This window comes from Cervus elaphus, chromosome 27, assembly GCF_910594005.1.
Source record: "Cervus elaphus chromosome 27, mCerEla1.1, whole genome shotgun sequence".
Taxonomy (NCBI): Eukaryota; Metazoa; Chordata; class Mammalia; order Artiodactyla; family Cervidae; genus Cervus; species Cervus elaphus.
In genome coordinates, this window is record NC_057841.1 from 47,398,794 (window position 1) to 47,418,354 (window position 19,561).

The 19,561-nt window shown below is 43.4% G+C and overlaps 1 protein-coding gene across 2 annotated transcripts in view; it reads left to right on the forward strand.

The window, feature by feature from the left end:
* The window catches only part of SETBP1 (SET binding protein 1), a 399,712-nt gene that overhangs the window by 265,485 nt on the left and 114,666 nt on the right, over positions 1–19,561 (forward strand). For both annotated transcript variants that reach the window (XM_043889282.1, XM_043889283.1), the window contains exon 4: positions 15,622–19,078. In XM_043889282.1, the coding sequence (XP_043745217.1) occupies positions 15,622–19,078 (3,457 nt within the window). The remainder of the gene's footprint in view (positions 1–15,621; positions 19,079–19,561) is intronic.

Here is a 19,561-nt window from a genome sequence, read left to right on the forward strand (position 1 = left end):
ACCGTCACACTCCAGGGGCAAGAATCTGGGCCTCAGCCCTCACCCACAGGCTAGCCCCTTGCCTTCACTCTGCCTCCCTTGCCATCTAAATGATACTCATGCAAAATGAAGGATGTGCCAAATGCTTGCAGTTTGCAGTGTTTATGGGAAATTTTAAAAGCTGTGTCTTCAGGCTAATTCAGCATCTTCATGCCATTTTTGACTTGATTTATCATCAATGGTTATTTTTGCTCTAATGGTAAAAAGCGCCAGTTTTGCCCTAAAATGGATTTGTAAAAAGGAAAGCATCAGGTAAAGAGGGGGAAAATACTTCTTTTCCTCTGCCCTCTCCCATCTAAGTTTTTTTGTCTTCTAACAAGCAAAACTAGATATAATCTTTGGGCTGGGTCTTTGGGCCCTTTCCTGCCTGGTCTCTGCTATTCCTCCACCCTGGGGGACAGTTCTTAACCCCTTCCCTGTAGAAACCCTTAGGTTACCAGTGTTTACCAAACTTGACTGAAGTAAAGCCCTCTGGGCTCTAGCCCAGAATTGTGACCCCAGACTTGCAGGAGAGAGGCATGGTGAAATGTGGATTTAGTAGAGACCACTGGTAGTTCTTATTGGTAAAGAATCTGCCTCCCAATGCAGGAGATGCAAGAGACGCAGGTTCAATCCCTGGGTCGGGAAGATTCCCTGGAGTAGGAAATGGCAATCCACTCTAGTATTCTTGCCTGGAAAATTCCATGGACAGGGGAGCTTGGAGGGCTACAGTCCATGAGGTCCTAAAGAGCTGGATATGACTTAGCAACTGAGCACACCCCCCGCATACATTTAATAGATACAACAGTGTATTCTGTGCAGAAGTAAGCTCACTGTGACCCTATATGTCAGGTTGTATGTCAGATAACCACCAGGGAGGCTGTGAAGGAAGAGTTTGAACTCTGAACATCAGGTCAATTTGGAGGAGGGGTAGCAACAGACTTCGAGAATGAGTGATTGCAAGACTCCACCATCTGAGATTAAATGAGGCACTCCCTGCTGAATGTCTCTGCTGCTGCTGCTGCTGCTGCTAAGTCGCTTCAGTAGTGTCCGACTCTATGCGACCCTATAGACGGCAGCCCACTAGGCTCCTCTGTCCCTGGGATTCTCCAGGCAAGAACACCAGAGTGGGTTGCCATTTCCTTCTCCAATGCATGAAAGTGAGAAGTGGAAGTGAAGTTGCTCAGTCGTGCCGACTCTTAGCGACCCCATGGACTGCAGCCTACCAGGCTCCTCCGTCCATGGGATTTTCCACGCAAGAGTACTGGAGGCTGAATGTCTCTACCCTATCCCAAATTTCTGCTAGATGTTACTTTTCAGAAAAGCAGTTTATTGAAAAATATGTAAGTGTAATAACTATATTAACATAGCACCTACTAAGGGCCAGGCACTATTAAATACTTGATGCTCACCAACTGCTAATCCTCTCAACTCCTCTTTGACATGGATACTGTTATTAATTTCTAGATAAGGAAGCTAAGATAGGAGAGGCCACAGGACTTGTGAGCCTGGGATTTAGACTCCTGTGTAGATCTCAAGCCTCCCGCCACACAGTGTGACCTCTCAGCTGTCCCTTGGATCTCAGGAATCGTGATCTCACATGTAGGCTTAAGAAAAGAGAGTCTGGACCAGCACATCTCAAATGCTTGACCCTGGGCACCACTTGGGAGCTTGTTAGAAATACAGAATCACAGCTTCCCCCCAGATCTTCTGTTTTTATCAGACTCTGCATTTTAACCAGACCCCCAGGTGAATCATGTGCAATTTAAATTTGAGAAGTTCAGGGTTCCAGTGTCTCTTCTATATGGTCCAGGTCTTTCATGGGGAGGGGAGAACAATGAACGGACTTTAAAATATGATATCATTTCTCATGTTCTTACTGCTTTAACAAATCACTCTCACCTTCAGCTACTGTGTTCAGTCCTCATCTTTGTCCTGGGCTTCCCCGACAGCTCAGTTGGTTACGAACCTGCCTGCAATGTAGGAGACGCTTGTTCGATTCCTGGGTTGGAAAGATTCGCTGGAGAAGGGATAGGCTACCGCTCCAGTATTCTTGGACTTCCCTTGTAGCTCAGGTGGTAAAAAATCCACCTGCAATGTGGAAGACCTGGGTTCCATCCTTGGGTTGGGAAGATCCCCTGGAGAAGGGAAAGGCTACCCACTCCAGTATTCTGGCCTGGAGAATTCCATGGACTGTATAGTCCATGGGGTCGCAAAGAGCTGGACACAACCGAGCAGCTTTCTTCACTTTCACTTTCTTTAACTTGTCAGAGTCCTGATTTGTGCTGACAGAGAAAGGGGCTCGGGCTGGTTGAAGTGGGGTGGTAACGCAGGGAGGAAGGCAGTGGAGACAGCAGCCGCGTCCACCGGGGACGGGCCTGTCTGTTGCCCTGCTGCCCTCGCTGCTACTCTCTGCCCTCCTGCCCTTTGCCCTGTTGGCTTCCTTCCTCTTCGGACCATAACAAAGCGGGGCTCCCCAACCAGTCGAGTCCTGGCATGTCCCTGAACGTGACAGTCCCTCCAGCCACTGCTGATGTTATTAATTTTTAAAACAAACTTCCTGATTGAGGTTCTGGCTGCCTCTAAATTGTCTCTACAAGGAGACTGTGTACTAATTAACCCATAGAAACAATCAATGATGTACCTTTTTCAAGTTTCAGGGTGATTAGAATATGAAAATGAAGAGCACAATGGTGCAGATGTTTTAAAATCACAGCAGACAGCAATTAGTGACACGGAAACCAGCTGCTTATCTCTCCAGATAAAGCCTCTTAATAGGGAATTACACTGGAGGAGTCATTACCCAGATGGATCTCACATGATTTACAGAGGAGGCGGGGCAGCTTTAACTTTGATTTGTGAGCAGGTTCTTGTCAAGCTTCCTTCTTACCTCAAAAAAGGTGGATTTGTGGCTGAGATGGAAGTAGGCTTCGTCTTTCTACCTGTTGGCCCAGGTCAGGGAATCCAGCAAGGATGAGGAAAGGAGAGAATGGGGCCTGCAAAAAGCCACAGGCACCTGTCTGCTTAATTCAGGCTCCATTGTTTGGGGTCAGCTCCTTCAGCTGTCCCCGAGCAAAGAGAGAGTGAGGTCTGTGATAGGGGAACACTGCCTACTGCCTGCCTAGGTGTTCATTGGAAAGAAAGTGTCCCTAAATTCTACTGAATGGCTTTGGGGGTGTGTGTGTGTGTGTGTGAGAGAGAGAGCTCTTTGTAATTCTTTGTTTGATGTATTTTCTTTTACATAATTGAGGTAAATTTTACATATACTGAAATATATACATCTTAAGTATACAGTTCAAAAAGTTTTGGCAAATGCACACAGCTGTGTAACTCACACTCTTATCATGATATAAAATATGTATATTATCCCTATAGACTTTCCTCCTGTCCTTTCCCAATCCCACCCAACTTCAAGCATCCACTGTACTCATTTCTATCATAATAGATTAGTTTTACCTGTTCTAGAACTTTACACAAATGAAATCATACAGTATGTACTTTTTTGGAGTCTGGCTTTTTTCACTCAGTATAATTCATGCATGTGACGTATCCATATTGTGGAATATATCCAAACTTCGTTCTTTGCGTTGATGAGTTTGTGTGTTCTTCTGCTGATTGACACCCAGGCTGTTTCCAGGTGTTTTCTACTCTGAATAAGCTGCTCTAAAGTTTTTGTAAAAGTCTGTTTATGGATACATGCTTTCATATCTTGGGTAAATGCACAGGAGTGGAGTTGCTCAGTCATAGAGTATATTCTTGCCTTGAGAACCCCATGAACAGTAGGAAAAGCAAAAGATACAACACTAAAGGATGAAAACCCCAAGGTTGGTAGGTGTCCAGTATGTTACTAGGGAAGAGTGGAGATATAGCTACAGAAATAATGAAGAGTCTGAGCCAAAACGGAATCTCTACCCAGTTGTGGATATGTCTAGTGGTGGAAGTAAAGTCCAATGCTGTAAAGAACAGTATTGCATAGGAATCTGGAATGTTTGGTTCATGAATCAAGGTAAAAGGATGTGGTCAGACAGCAGTTGGCAAGAGTGAACATTGACATTTTCAGGAAACAGTGAGCTAAAATGTATGAGAATGGGAGAATTTAATTCAGATGACCATTTTATCTACTACTGTGGGCAAGAATCCCTCAGAAGAAATGGAGTAGCCCTCATATTCAACAGAAGAGTCTGAAATGCAGTACTTGCGATCAGTCTCATAAACGACAGAATGATATCAATTTGCTTCCAAGGCAAACTATTCTTCATCAAGTAATCCAAGTCTATGCCCCAATCACTAATGCTGAAATTGAATGATTCTATGAAGACCTGCAAGACCTTCTAGAACTAACAAAAAAAGATGTCCTTTTCATCATAGGGGACTGGAATGCAAAAGTAAGAAGTCAGGAGATACCTGGAGTAACAGACAAGTTAGACCTTGGAGTACAATGATTCAGGGCAAAGGCTAACAGAGTTTTGCCAAGAGAATGTCTTAGCAAACACCCTCTTCCAACAACAGAAGAGACAGCTTTACCTGTAGATATAACCAGATGGCCAATACCAAAGTCAGACTGATTTTATTCTGTGCAGTTGAAGATGGAGAAACTATACAGTCAGCAAAAACAAGACCAGAAGCTGACTGTGGCTCAAATCATGAGTTCCTTATTGTAAAATTCAGACTTATATTGAAGAAAGTAGGGAAAACCACTAGGCCATTCAGGTATGACCTAAATCAATTCCCTTATGATTATGCAGTGGAAGTGACAAATAGATTCAAGGGATTCGATCTGATAGACAGAGAACCTGAAGAATTATGGACAGAGTTTCTTAACACTGTACAGGAGGCAGTAACCAAAACCATCCCTAAGAAAAAGAAATGCAAGAAGGCAAAATGGTTGTCTGAGGAGGCCTTACAAATAGCTGATAAAAGAAGAGAAGGGAAAGGCAAAGGAGAAAGGGAAAGATACACACAACTGAATACAGAGTTCCAAAGAATAGCAAGGAGAGATAAGAAAGCCTTCCTCAGCGGAAAAAAGAAAAAGAAAGCCTCCTTAAGTGAGCAACACAAAGAAGTAGAGGAAGACAATAGAATGGTAAAGACTAGAGATCCCTTCAAGAAAATTAGAGATACCAAGGGAACATTGCATGCAAAGATGGGCACAATAAAGGACAGAAACATTAAGGACCTAACAGAAGCAGAAGAGATTAAGAAGAGGTGGCAAGATCACACAGAACTATACAAAAGGGATCTTAATGGCTCGGATAACCATGATGGTGTGGTCACTCAACTAGAGTCAGACATTCTAGAATGTGAAGTTAAGTGGCCTTAGGAAGCATTAGTAAGAACAAAGCTAGTGGAGGTGATAGATTCTCAGCTGAGCTATTTAAAATTATAGAAGATGATGCTGTGAAAGTGCTGCATTCAATATGTCAGTAAATTTGGAAAACTTAGCAGTGGCCACAGGAGTAGAAAAGGTCAGTTTTCATTCCAATCCTAAAGAAAGTGAAAAGTTAGTCGCTCAGTCATGTGGAACCCTTTGCAACCCTATGGACTGTAGTCCACCAGGCCCCTCTGTCCATGGGATTTTCCAGGCAAGAATATTGGAGTGGACTGCCATTTCCTTCTTCAGGGCATCTTTCTGACCCAAGGATTGAACCCAGGTCTCTTGTATTGAATCCTAAAGAAGGGTAGTGCCAAAGAGTGTTCAAACTACCACACGATGTGCTCATTTCACATGCTCTCAAGGTAATGCTCAAAATCCTTCAAGCTGAGCTTCAATAATGCGTGAACTGAGAACTTGCAGATGAACAAGCTGGATTTAGAAAAGTCAGAGGAACCAAAGATCAAATTGCCAATATCCATTGGATCATAGAAAAAACAAAGGAATTCCAGAAAAAAACATCTGCTTTATTGACTGTGCTGAAGCCTTTGACTGTGTGGATCACAGCAAACTGTGGAAAATTCTTAAAGAGATGGGAATACCGGACCACCTTACTTGTCTCCTGAGAAACCTGTATACAAGTCAAGAACCCACAGTTAGAACTGCACATGTAACAGTGGACTGGTTTTAAATTGGGAAAGGAGTACATCAAGGCTGTATATTGTTACCCTGTTTATTTAACTTATATGCAGAGTACATCGTGTGAAATGCCAGGCTGGACGAATCACAAGCTGGAATCAAGATTACACGGAGAAATATCAATAACCTCAGATATGCAAATGACACCCCTAATGGCAGAAAGCTTAGAGGAATTAAAGAGCCTCTTGATGAAGGCAGAAGAGGAGAGTGAAAAAGCGGACTTAAAACTATACATTTAAAAAACTAAGATCATGGCATCTGGGCCCATTTTCATGGCAAATAGATGGGGAAACAATGAAAACTGTGACAGACTTTATTTTCTTGAGCTCAAAAATCACTGCAGACAGTGATTGCAGCCATGAAATTAAATGACGCTCGCTCCTTGGAAGAAAAGCTGTGACAAACCTAGACAGTGTATTAAAACGAAGAGACATCACTTTGCCGACAAAGGTCAGTTTAGTCAGAGTTATGGTTTTTTCAGTAGTCACGTGCGGATGTGAGATTTGGACCATAAAGAAGGCTGAGCACTGAAGAACTGATGCTTTCACACTGTGGTGCTGGAGAAGACTCTTGAAAGTCCTCTGGACAAAAACAAGATCAAACCAGTCAATCTTAAAGGAAATCAACCCCAAATATCACTGGAAGGACTGATGTTGAAACTGGAGCTCCAATACTTTGGCCACCTGATTCAAAGAGTCAACTTACTGAAAAAGACCCTGATGCTGGGAAAGATTGAGGGCATGAGGAGAAGGTGGTGACAGAGGATGAGATAGTTGGATGGCATCACCTACTGAATGGGCATGAGTGTGAACAAAGTCCAGGGGATTGTGAAGTACAGGGAAGCCTGGTATGCTGCAGTCCATGGGGTTGCAAAGAGTTGCACATAACTGAGTAACTATACACAATAGCAAGGGTAGAGTATTTCTAGCTTTAAAAGTCATGACCAAAACAGCTTCCAAAGTGGTACCATTTTGCATTCCCTCCAGCAGTGGATGAGTGTTTCAGTTGTCCATACCCTTATCAGTGCTGGTTATCTTCAGTATTTTTAATGTTAGCTGTCCTACTTGGACTTTATCTTTTGGGGCTCCAAAATCACTGCAGATGGTGACTGCAGCCATGAAATTAAAAGACGCTTGTTCTTTGGAAGAAAAGTTATGACCAACCTAGACAGCTTATTAAAAAGCAGAGACATTACTTTGCCAACAAAGGTCCGTCTAGTCAAAGCTATGGCTTTTCCAATAGTCATGTATGGATGTGAGAGTTGGACTGTGAAGAAAGCTGAGCACCGAAGAATTGATGCTATTGAACTGTGGTGTTGGAGAAGACTCTTGAGAGTCCCTTGGACTGCGAAGAGATCCAACCAGTCCATCCTAAAGGAAATCAGTCCTGAATATTCATTGAAAGGACTGATGATGAAGTTGAAGCTCCAAGACTTTGGCCACCTGATGCAAAGAACTGACTCATTTGAAAAGACCCTTATGATGGGAAAAATTGAAGGCAGGAGGAGAAGGGGATGACAGAGGATGAGATGGTTGGATGGCATCACTGACTCAATGGAATGAGTTTGAGTAAACTCCGGGAGTTGGTGATGGACAGGGAGGCCTGGCGTGCTGCAGTCCATGGGGTCACAAACAGTCGGACACAACTGAGCGGACTGCACTGAACTGAACTGATCCTACTTGGGGTTTAGTCGTATCTCGTGGTTTTAATTGACATTTTCGTGCTTCAAATGATGTTTGAGGACACTCATATGTGCTCCCTGTCCATTCCTACTCGTTTTGTGATCCAGCGTATTTGGGTGAATATATTTTGCAGTTGTGTGAGGTTAAGTTGGTTGAGAGCATTGATCAAGTCTTCTGTATATTTTTTCTGTTTTTTTTTTAAGTCAATTTGCTCTAGTAATTACTGAAAGAAGAGTGTTAAATCCTTTTAATTATGGTAGTCTATTTCTTCCTTTAATTCTCTTAGTCTTCATTTCCAGTATTTGATTCCCGTATATCTGTATGAGGTGCAAACAAATTTAGGATTATTGTTTAATCTTGATGAATTGACTCTCTTATTTTGAAATGTCACTAGTTATCTCCGGTAATACTCTCTGTTCTGAAGGTCATTTTGCACTATATTAATTGAGTCACTCCAGCATTCTAAAATTTGATGTTTGTGTGGTGTGTCTCATTCCATCTTTTTAAGCTGTATCTTTGTATTTAATGTGTATTTCTTCAAATATAAGTACCTTATAAGTGTATACTTCCATATACCCTTCTCTTGCCCTTTGTTTTATTGTTTTACATTTTATTTCTATAAAAGTCATAAACTTCATGATACATTGTTAATACCTCCACTTTAAGCAGGACTTTTGAAGATTTTAAGACCAAGAATAAGTATTATATTATATGCCCTCATATATACTGTTTCCATGTTCTTCATTCATTCATGTAGATCTGAGTTTCTGTCTGGTGTTATTTTGCTTTACCCTAAAGGACTTCCTTTTACATTTCTTCTAATTCAGATCTGGGCTTCCCTGGTGGCTCAGTGGTAAAGAATCTGCCTGCCAATGCAGGAGACATGTGTTCCATCCCCAGGTCAGGAGGATTCCCTGGAGAAGGAAATGGCAAACCACTCTAGTAATCTTGCCTGAGAAGTCCCATGGACAGGGGAACCTGGTGGATTATAGTCTGTTGGCTCGTAAAAGAGTCAGATGCAGTTTAGCAACTAAATGACAAAAACAGTTCAAGTATACCAGCAGTGAACTTCCTCACTTTTTATTTATCTGAAAATATCTTCATTTTGGCTTCATATATGAAGAATGCTTTCTCGGGATAGAAAAATTTAAGTTGACTTTATTTTTGTTTTAATACTTTAAAGATATTCACTGTCTTCTGGCTTGATTTTTATTGATAAAATGTCAGACATTATTTTTGTCACTATTTCCCTGTATATAATGTGTCTTTTTTCTCAGTTGCTTTTAACGTTTTCTCTTTGGTCTTCATCAATTTGTTTACAATGTACTTAGATGTAGTTTTTTGTGTGTGCTTACTCTGCTTGGGATTTGTTGAACTATATGAATCCACATGCGTTATTCTCTATGTACTGGGATTCCAATTTTATGTATGTTAGACCACTTGATAGTTTTCTATAGATCAGTGAAGTGCTGCTTGTTTGTTTCTCATTTTATTTAAATCTCCCTCCCTCACTTCATGCACCTTTCAATTTAGATAATTTCTGCTATCTTTTCTTCATGTTCTCTGAGGTTCTCTTCTACTATGTACTGTAAGTTGTTAAGCCCATAGAGAATTTTTCATTTCAGATATTGTATTTTTCCAATTTATAATGCCATTGTTATTTTGGTATAGTTGCCATCTCTATGCTGAGACTTCCCATATGTTTATCAGTTGTTCCGGTCTTTTCCATAATATTTGGCCATCTGCATAATGGCTGTTTTGAGGGCCTTAGATCTATATCTACCCTCCTGATTACAGGTCATATTTATCTGCTTCATTGCCTGTCTAATATTTTTTATTGTGTCCTGGATATTGTAGATAGTATATTGTAAAGATTCTAGATTTTATAATTTTCCTGTAAAGAGTTTGGCTTTTGTTTTGCTTGGTAGTTAATTTACTGGCAAATTAGCTTTATCTTACTGGGTTCTTTTTAGACCTTGCTAGGTTTTATTCTAGGGCTCAAGTAGCCCTTCTCTTAAGGAGAACTATTCCTGGGATATCAGCTGCCTGTCTGGGATGTTTATTAAAGTCTCCCCATTTTGACTAGTCAGAAATGAAAGATTGCCTAATATTATGTGACCTTAGAACTCTAGCTACATTCAGTCCCCGATAGCAAATATCTGCTGTGCTTCATGGAGTCTTGCCCTCAAGTGCAAGTTAAAGTTTGGCCAAAGACATAGGGTATTTCTATTAAGGTTTCCAGGGTAACTTTTCTACATGGCTCCCTCTTCTCAGGTACCCTGACCCCAGATTCTAGTCCCCTCAAGATTCTCACACTATGATCTCTGTTTCCTCTACCCATAGTTCTCTGGGTTCCACTTCCCTGTGCCTAGGTTTAGAAAGTTCTTCTCGGCAGAAAACTAGGGATATGGCAGAGCCTCTTAAGTTTCCCTTCTATCTAGAATCACAGCTTATATTGCCTATTGCCCAGTGTCTGAAAATAGTTGTTTTTATAGTTATTTTATAGTTTTATGTTTATTTCCGTAGCAAAGTCAAGTCTAATACCTATTAATGCCATTATGGTTGGAAACAAGTCAGCAATCATTTTTAATTACATAGAATTACTGTGTACTCAAGGAAGCATCTGATAGTGGCCTCTGCATTTGTGTAAGCTGTTATCACCCCCCAATAAATGGAGTACTTCAATATCATTCATGGCCCCCAAATAGCAAATCAAGAATGGTTCCTATGGGAACCACATTAAGGTAACTTCCGAGGGCAATTCATGTGGCAGGAAATGAGAACTGTATATATATAATTGGAAACGTCATGTGCATTTAGGGGCTTTTCTATGTTCCATTGTCTTAGTCTGTTTGGGCTGCTATAACAGAATACTGTAGACGGAGTGACTTATAAAAACAGAAATTTATTTCACACAGCTCTGAAAGCTGGGAATTCCAAGAGCAAGGTGTTGGCAGCTTCAGTGTGAGGAGAGAGCCTGTTTCCTGAGTCATAGATGGCCCTCTTCCCTCTGTGTGCCTACATGGTGAAGGACAAGTGAACCCTCTGGGGTCTCTTTTATTATAAGAGCATTAATCCCTTTCATGAAGTCTCCACTCTTATGACCTAATCCAACACTGTGCTCCCAAAGGCCCCACTTCCTGATACCATGACATTGGGAGTTAGGATGTCAACACAGGAATTTTGAAGGGACACAGAGAATTCATGGAATTCTCTGAATTCAGAGGATCATAAAGCCATGGTTTAAATCAGGTACTTAGTTGACATTCTTCTCTACCTACCATTCGCAAATGCAGAACAAACTGGGCTTAGAAGAGATGCTTTGAGAGCAAGTTCAGTGGAAGCTGGCATGAGCATTCCTCCAATTCATGTGCCAAAATGGTAATTTTCAGTCTTTTCTTAAATGACAGACCCATCTCTCTCCACCTCCTTTCTCTTAAATGAAATCCTTTGCACGGCTGCTGTGTTCAATTGGGGGTTAAAAGAATGGCCTGGAGCCTCTCTGTTGCCCAATTCACTGGCTACAATTCAGAAATGTCTTTACAAAATCCTGGGACTCTGTGGAACACATTTGAAAACCACTGAGCTGGAACATCTCCTGATAATATCAGAGCCTCTTTAGTCCCTAACCCAGACCCCTGTCTTTGATATAATCTGGTAGTTCTCAACTCTGTCTGCGCATTGGGATAGCTGAGAGCTTTGAAAAATGTACTACTGTTCAGGTCCCACCTCTAGAATGTTGACTTAATTGGCCTGGGTCAAATCCGAGCTGTGGTGTTCTTTACAAAGCTTCCTGGATGATTCTAACGTGCAGCCAGGGTTGAGAACCTTGAATCAGACAGCGTGGGGTTGCATTCCTTTTCTCCCACACTCACCTCTTGCTCGGGCTTGAGCACTCGCTTCAAGCCTCAGGGGTGGAATGCCGGGATTCCCAGAGCTCTGGGGTTGTCTTGGATGAGATGGGGAAGTAGAAATCCCAGGGTGGGAGGTCATGAACCTCTGCATGCCCAGTTCTTTCTGGGAGGACAGGATTCTCACCCACCCATGTAATTGACTCTTCTGCTCACTGCGCAGTATATTTGGAAAACCTGAACAGAGAATGGACTGTGTTAAGAGTTTCTAACTATGTGAATTACAAAGAGCTCAGAGAGTGATCTGGAATGCTCAGCGGTGCCAAACTACATATCCTAACAGGCCTGCGGTAGCTCTGCATATTTACCACCAAAAAGTGCTGTGAATGTCGTAGCAACCACATAAGAGACCCACCCCAGAGGAATTATGGTGTTAAAACAGTAGATGAGTGGTTTTACAACTCAGTTATATTTCAGAATTATCTGAGGAGCATGTTAAAATGCACATTCCTTAGTCCCACCCTGGGAGATGGCCAATGAGTGTATCTGCAGCAGGGCGCAGGAATTTGTATTAATAACCAGAACCTTAGCTGGCTGTGATGCAGGGATCCAGGACCACATCTTGAGAAGTACCACGTGCCAAAATAAGAGATAAAGCTCCCCTCATTCCATTATACCCAGGCACATCTTCCTGTTCATGTAAAAGCAAAATATCTCAGAAACAGCACATTAAAATGACTGGTGTCAGCAAAAAGTAGCACAAACACAGCTAACCCAAAAGTGTCGTCTGTCATCCACGAAGTCATGCTTGATTTTTGATGAATTATATGATTTTCCTCAGGCCGGAATCATCATGTTATCCTCTTATTGGGACAAAAATTGGGACTTGCTTTAGATAACCCTGAGATAAGGCTCCTTTACTCCATTTTCATAGACTTTTAAGTTTTTATGCAGTGATTTAATGCTTGTTTTTTAAATTATGTAAAAAAATAAAATGCTCTTTAAAAAGAAATCTGACTTGTACAAAATTTAAATTTATATAAGTTAATTTATACATTGGTTGTGGGGGAGGGTATAGTTATCTACTTTATAAAGTAATTTTTCACATGACAGACATGCTTCTATAAACACATCCTGTGGGAGGGAAATCTGTCTAGTGTTTTCAAAATGGTAGTTCCCTGATGAACATTTGGCCTAGGCTCAATGTGCATGGAAAGCACATATAAAAAGGAAGCCAGACCTTCAGAATGACTGTGAATTCCACAGTCAATTTGTGGGGATGGGGAAGCAACCAAGAGCCATGCTGAACTTGATTGTATTAAAAGTTTTCCATAAAAATAATCTAGCCCTATATAGAATATCATCAGCTCTTCCCTTATTTGCTAACCATTTCAGAGATAGCCTTGCTGGGGACTGAGGGTGGTATAAAGTCCATAAAAGATTCAGGTCTGATTCCCCAGAAAAAAACCCCACAGTCTAAAGGGGAAATGGAAACATGTGCTATGTGGGTTAATAAAGGCCCCAGTCAAAGCCTTCTATGTGGAATAATATCCCCCAGACCGCTGGGGAAGGATGAGAGGGAGAGCTTGCACCCCTGCAACTGAGCTCAGAGCCTATTTTGCCATGTCTATCTCTGTCTCAATGGAGTAAGTGCTCAATTCTCAGTGAAGGACATATTGGAACTGACAGCCTCACCATTGTGTATATAATCTGTCATGGCTGACAGATGAAGAAATGGGATTTTGTGAAATGCAACTGGATATAGCCATCAGCCACTGCTGGAAGGAAAGCCTTGTTCTCCTGAACCCCTTAGAAAGCACTCCTCCTCAGTCCTCTTTGCCCCTTCACTGCAGCCATCTGAGGACCAGGTTTAAAGCACCATTTCCCCCGTTACTGCTGATCTTTTGTTGTGCTTCCCTTTTGTGCACCCTGCCCTTTGATTGCCAGGCTCTCCCAGCAGGGCAAATTGCAGCTGAAATGGTAGAAACAATGGGATCCGGCGGTGTCCAGATGGAGGCACTGGGAACCAGGCATGCTTAACTGCTTACTTTCAGCTGGTCTGCCCTGAGTGTAAGTGAGCAGGCCTCACCTTTCAACTGCCAGAGTGAAATCCACCCTCCTGACAGTCACATGGGTTTCCCCAAAGGCAGAGTTAATTGGAAAGTGAAACAATTAATGGGAGATGGAAGAGAGCTAACAGTAAAAATTGCTTTGAGGGGGAGTTACCGTTCAAGTATCTTTAGTCCTTAAGTATTTGGGAAGGATCTTTTGTTCAACATTTAATGCATCTGAGCACTCCAGTTTCATTATGAGCCATTATGAAATGAGTGATTGGTGCCTTATGGTCTTTTGTGTGTGTCCATGTATTTTGTCATGGTAATAGGCATCTTAAAATATCATTTTGTTTGTTCATTCAACAAACATTTATTGAGAACTTTCTGGGTGGTTTGCTTTGTAGTAGATACTGGGGATAAAAGGATAGATGAGAGCATCTCTGACCTCAAAATACTTCCAGTCTAGGAGAAGACAGAAAAAAGACAGACACAAAAAATAGCACATTGCATTATAAGGATTGTGATAGACGTCTTCATGAGAGACGATGGTGCATGCAGAAGAAATGTCATAAGAAATAGGGCTGGAGAGGGTAACTGTCTGCAGACAATATGTTGCAATATACAGGTCACTAATCTCACTAATGATAAAATGGATTACCCATAGTAAAATGGGTCTTCCCTCATTTATTCAATAAATGTTTATTGAGTGCCTACTATTTTCCAGGTACTGTGCTTGGTATCTCTGTGATGGTGTATACAGGCTAGAAAGGAAAACAGGCATTAATTAAATTAGCACAAAAATCAAATGTAAATTTAAAACTATGATAAGTACAACAAAGATGAGATACATTGTTTCATGAAAACCTAAGAACATTTGACAGGCCCCTTTCCCCCATGCAGTCACAGTCATCAAACTTCCCTCTTTTCTTTTTTTTTTTGGAAGAAAATTAAGTCTTATTTATTTTTAAAACCAAACCACTAGGAAAATGTATCACAGTCTTGAAACAGTAAACAGACAATCTTATCATTTCAAGTAATAAGTTGGTAAAAAGACAAGGTCCTTATCAAAATGATAAGGTGCCAGAACTGGGACAAGAACAACGCATGTAGCAAAGGCCCTGGCTAAAGTGGTATTTGGTAACGGAGGACAGTCCCTTTATCGCTCTAAAGGAGCCACAGTTCACCCCTGAGTTGCTTGCTTTTCCTCCCTTGACTTTTGTGTTGCCAGAAGATTGTCTTAATAAAGCTCTGTCATTTCTGCGGGCAAAGTAAGCAACACTGGGTTTAGGCTTTCATTCTATTTCATGAAAACCAGTTTTTTCCAAAGCCCGTACTTCACAACAAACTTTCCCTCTTAATTCCTCAACTTGTGCTGTTTCTGCTTCTTGGTTCCTAATGAGCTGCTTGTTTGAGCGCAGAGATGCTGTACTCCAGGATAAACCCCAAACAGACATGAACTGCAATAGGAAACCATGTGTGTTTGAGGAGAAGCTGGGGCAGAAATAAGCTGCAGCTGGAGTTATGGAAATGAGCACAGGTTGTTGAGAAGTTAAGATGCCGTCCTGAACTCTGCCACCTTGGGCAGGACTCTCCATGGTTGAAGTTTTGGCCTCTTCATTTGGAAAATGGAAGCATTGGACTATGGGACCTTTAGAGGAACTCCCATCTCTAAACAGTTCTCGTTCTTGAGATTGCATTAAACCAAGATAGATCCTGCTACTTAGGGCAAGAAAGGCAACGATTAAAGCATCCTTATTAATGTTCAAAATCAACACAACATATTTTTACTAAAGAAACTGAAAAATACCTCCACAAAGCATTCTGGTGATAAAGGTGGCTATTTCCAACTTATAAATAATTAAGACTTTTGATATGAAATTTTAAATAGTTTCAGCATGCTCATCTTTGTTTCTCTCTCTCTCCTTCTCCATTCCACCCACCCTTAGGCTTATGAGCGGCCACAGAAACACTCAGCTCTCCACTATGACCCAGGCCTCCCACAGGATTTCACCAGTGACACCTTAAAACCAAAGCACCAGCAAAAAAGCAGCAGCCAGAACCACATGGACTGGTCCACCAACTCTGACAATGGACCTGCCACTCAGAATTGCTTCATCAGTCCAGAGTCTGGCAGAGAAACTGCAAGCACCAGCAAGATCCCAGCTCTTGAGCCCATGGCTTCCTTTGCAAAGGCCCAGGGTAAGAAAGGCAGTGCAGGGAGCACATGGAATCAGTCGTCTAACAGTAACAAAGATCTGCTCTTGGGAGGTGTGGTTCCATCTCCAAGCAACCACAGCTCACCAGCCCCACCCAGCAGCTCTGCTGAGTGCAGTGGGATTCAGCCCTTGGTAGATCAAGACGGAGGAAGTACAAAGGAGCCCCTTGAACCACCTACTATAAGCAGCAAGAAAAAGTCCAGTAAAAAAGACGTGATAAGTCAAACCATACCAAACTCAGACCTAGACTGGGTCAAGAATGCTCAGAAAGCATTTGACAGTACAGAAGGGAAAAGGGAAGGCTACTCTGCAGATAATGCCCAAGAGGCCTCACCAGCCAGGCAGAATGTGAGTTCCATCAGTAATCCTGAAAATGACTCAAGCCATGTCCGGATTACTATCCCTATCAAGGCACCTTGCCTCGATCCAAGCAGCCATAAGAGGAAAAAGAGACAGTCCATCAAAGCAGTGGTGGAAAAGATCCTGCCAGAGAAAGCCTTGACTTCTGGAATCACTGTGAGCAGTGAAGTAGTCAATAGGCTATTTTCCAACCCTGAGGGTAATAAGAAAGATCCCCGTGTCCCTAAGTTGAGTAAAATGATGGAGAACGAGTCGCCCTCAGCTGGCCTTGAAACTGGTGTAAATGCCGAGAAAGTTGTCCCAGGAGGTGTACCTAAGCAGAGAAAGCCACCCATGGTCATGACGCCTCCAACGTGCACAGATCACCCTCCAAGAAAGCTGCCAGAAATCCAGCACCCCAAATTTGCCGCAAAACGGAGGTGGACGTGCAGCAAACCAAAACCCACCAGTCTGCTTCGGGAGGCAGTCATGGCCACCTCCGATAAACTGATGGTGGAACCACCGTCTGCTTATCCCATCACTCCATCCAGCCCTCTCTACACCAACACAGACAGTCTTACTGTGATCACGCCAGTCAAAAAGAAGCGGGGGCGACCAAAGAAGCAGCCTTTGCTCACGGTTGAGACAATTCATGAGGGGACGTCCACCAGTCCAGTCAGTCCCATCAGTCGGGAGTTTCCTGGCACCAAGAAGAGAAAGAGACGACGTAGTTTAGCTAAGTTGGCCCAACTAGTGCCGGGAGAGGACAAACCCATGAGCGAGATGAAATTTCACAAAAAAGTTGGAAAGCTTGGGGTATTGGATAAGAAGACCATCAAAACTATTAATAAGATGAAAACACTCAAGAGGAAAAATATATTGAACCAGATCTTGTCCTGCTCCAGCAGCATAGCACTGAAGGCCAAAGCTCCCCCGGAGACCAGCCCTGGGGCAGCAGCGATCGAGAGCAAACTGGGCAAGCAGATTAATGTCAGCAAGAGGGGCACCATCTACATCGGCAAGAAAAGGGGCAGGAAGCCGAGGGCAGAGCTGCCACCCCCATCCGAAGAACCCAAAACAGCCATCAAGCACCCGAGGCCTGTTTCTAGCCAGCCGGATGTTCCCGCCGTGCCTTCCAACTTTCAGTCACTTGTGGCGTCTTCACCAGCAGCTATGCACCCACTTTCGACACAGTTGGGTGGGTCCAATGGCAACCTGAGCCCCGCCAGCACTGAAACCAATTTTTCAGAGTTGAAAACTATGCCAAATCTCCAGCCCATCAGTGCTCTTCCAACCAAAACCCAAAAGGGAATCCATAGTGGGACCTGGAAGCTGTCTCCACCCAGGCTGATGGCCAACTCCCCTTCACACCTTTGCGAGATCGGGTCACTTAAGGAGATAACACTGTCCCCTGTGAGCGAGTCCCACAGTGAAGAGACGATCCCGAGTGACAGTGGCATTGGGACAGACAACAACAGCACGTCTGACCAAGCAGAGAAGAGTTCTGAATCCCGACGGAGGTACTCTTTTGATTTCTGCTCCCTGGACAACCCGGAGGCCATCCCATCTGACACCAGCACAAAGAACCGGCATGGCCACCGGCAGAAGCATCTCATCGTGGACAACTTTCTGGCCCACGAAAGCCTCAAGAAGCCAAAGCACAAGAGGAAACGGAAAAGCCTGCAAAACCGTGATGATCTCCAGTTTCTGGCAGACCTAGAAGAGCTCATCACTAAGTTCCAGGTGTTCAGGATCTCCCACCGGAGTTATACCTTCTACCATGAGAATCCGTATCCCAGCATTTTTCGGATTAATTTTGATCACTATTACCCGGTGCCATATATCCAGTATGACCCGTTGCTCTATCTTCGTAGGACTTCAGACTTAAAGTCAAAGAAGAAGCGTGGTAGGCCTGCAAAAACCAATGACACCATGACAAAGGTGCCTTTTTTACAAGGGTTCAGCTACCCTATTCCCAGTGGAAGTTACTATGCACCCTATGGAATGCCTTACACATCAATGCCTATGATGAACCTTGGTTATTACAGTCAGTACCCAGCTCCTCTGTACCTGTCACACACGCTCGGAGCAGCGTCCCCGTTCATGAGGCCAACAGTGCCACCACCTCAGTTCCACACAAGCTCCCACGTGAAGATGTCTGGTACAGCTAAGCATAAAGCAAAACACGGGGTGCACCTGCAGGGGCCCGTGGGCCTGGGCCTTGGTGACAGGCAGCCATCCCTGAATCCTCCCAAGGTGGGCAGCGCCAGTCTGTCCAGCGGTCGGCTCCACAAGAGGAAACACAAACACAAGCATAAGCACAAGGAAGACCGGCTCCTGGGGACCCACGACAACCTGAGTGGTCTCTTCGCAGGCAAAGCCACTGGCTTCTCCAGCCACATCCTGAGCGAGCGGCTGAGCAGCGCGGACAAAGAGCTCTCCTTGGTGAGTGAGAAGAACAAGCATAAGGAGAAGCAGAAGCACCAGCACAGTGAAGCCGGCCACAAAGCGTCCAAGAACAACTTCGAGGTGGACACCTTGTCTACGCTGTCACTTTCCGATGCCCAGCATTGGACGCAGGCCAAGGACAAGGGGGACTTGGGCAGCGAGCCTGCGGACTCCTGCGCGAAAAGGTACTCTGGCAGTGGTGGGGACGGGGGCAGCGCAAGACCGGAGAGCCTGGACGTGTTCAGTGAGATGAACCCTCCAAACGACAAGTGGGACAGTGATGTGAGTGCGAGTAAAAGGAGGAGCTACGAAGGCTTTGGAACGTACAGGGAAAAGGACATCCAAGCCTTCAAGATGAACCGCAAGGAGAGAAGTTCCTACGACTCCTCCGTATCTCCAGGTAAGGCCAAATTTTCTTCAGACTCGGACTGTCCTGTGACTTGGTTGCTGGGCCCTGCCATTCAGCAGTCCGCTGTCTTTGGCACATTATTGCACTCACTAGTTTCAGCAGAGAGTAGAAACCATATGACAATGGGTCTTCTTGTACATTGGAGTCTGCTGTACGTTTTGGGCCTTGTTTACTCAGTGTTTATTATCTTGCCTCTTTTGGAGCCATTGCCTGAGAACTGTGGGCCCAGAGGCAGCCCCATTAGCTGCCTAGACTACATCCATACCCACTACCTTTATGTTTTTAATGAAAAATATCGTGCCTAGGTCCTCATCTGATCAGATGGTGAATTTGCGAGTTGGGTAAATCTTGTAAAACTCACTAGAAATACCGACAAGATCCCAGGAATGTCAGAGCTGCATGCAAATGAATAATCTAGTTTATCTGACATGCTAGCTCTAGATGTCACACAGCCTAGGTTGAAACATCTATAGC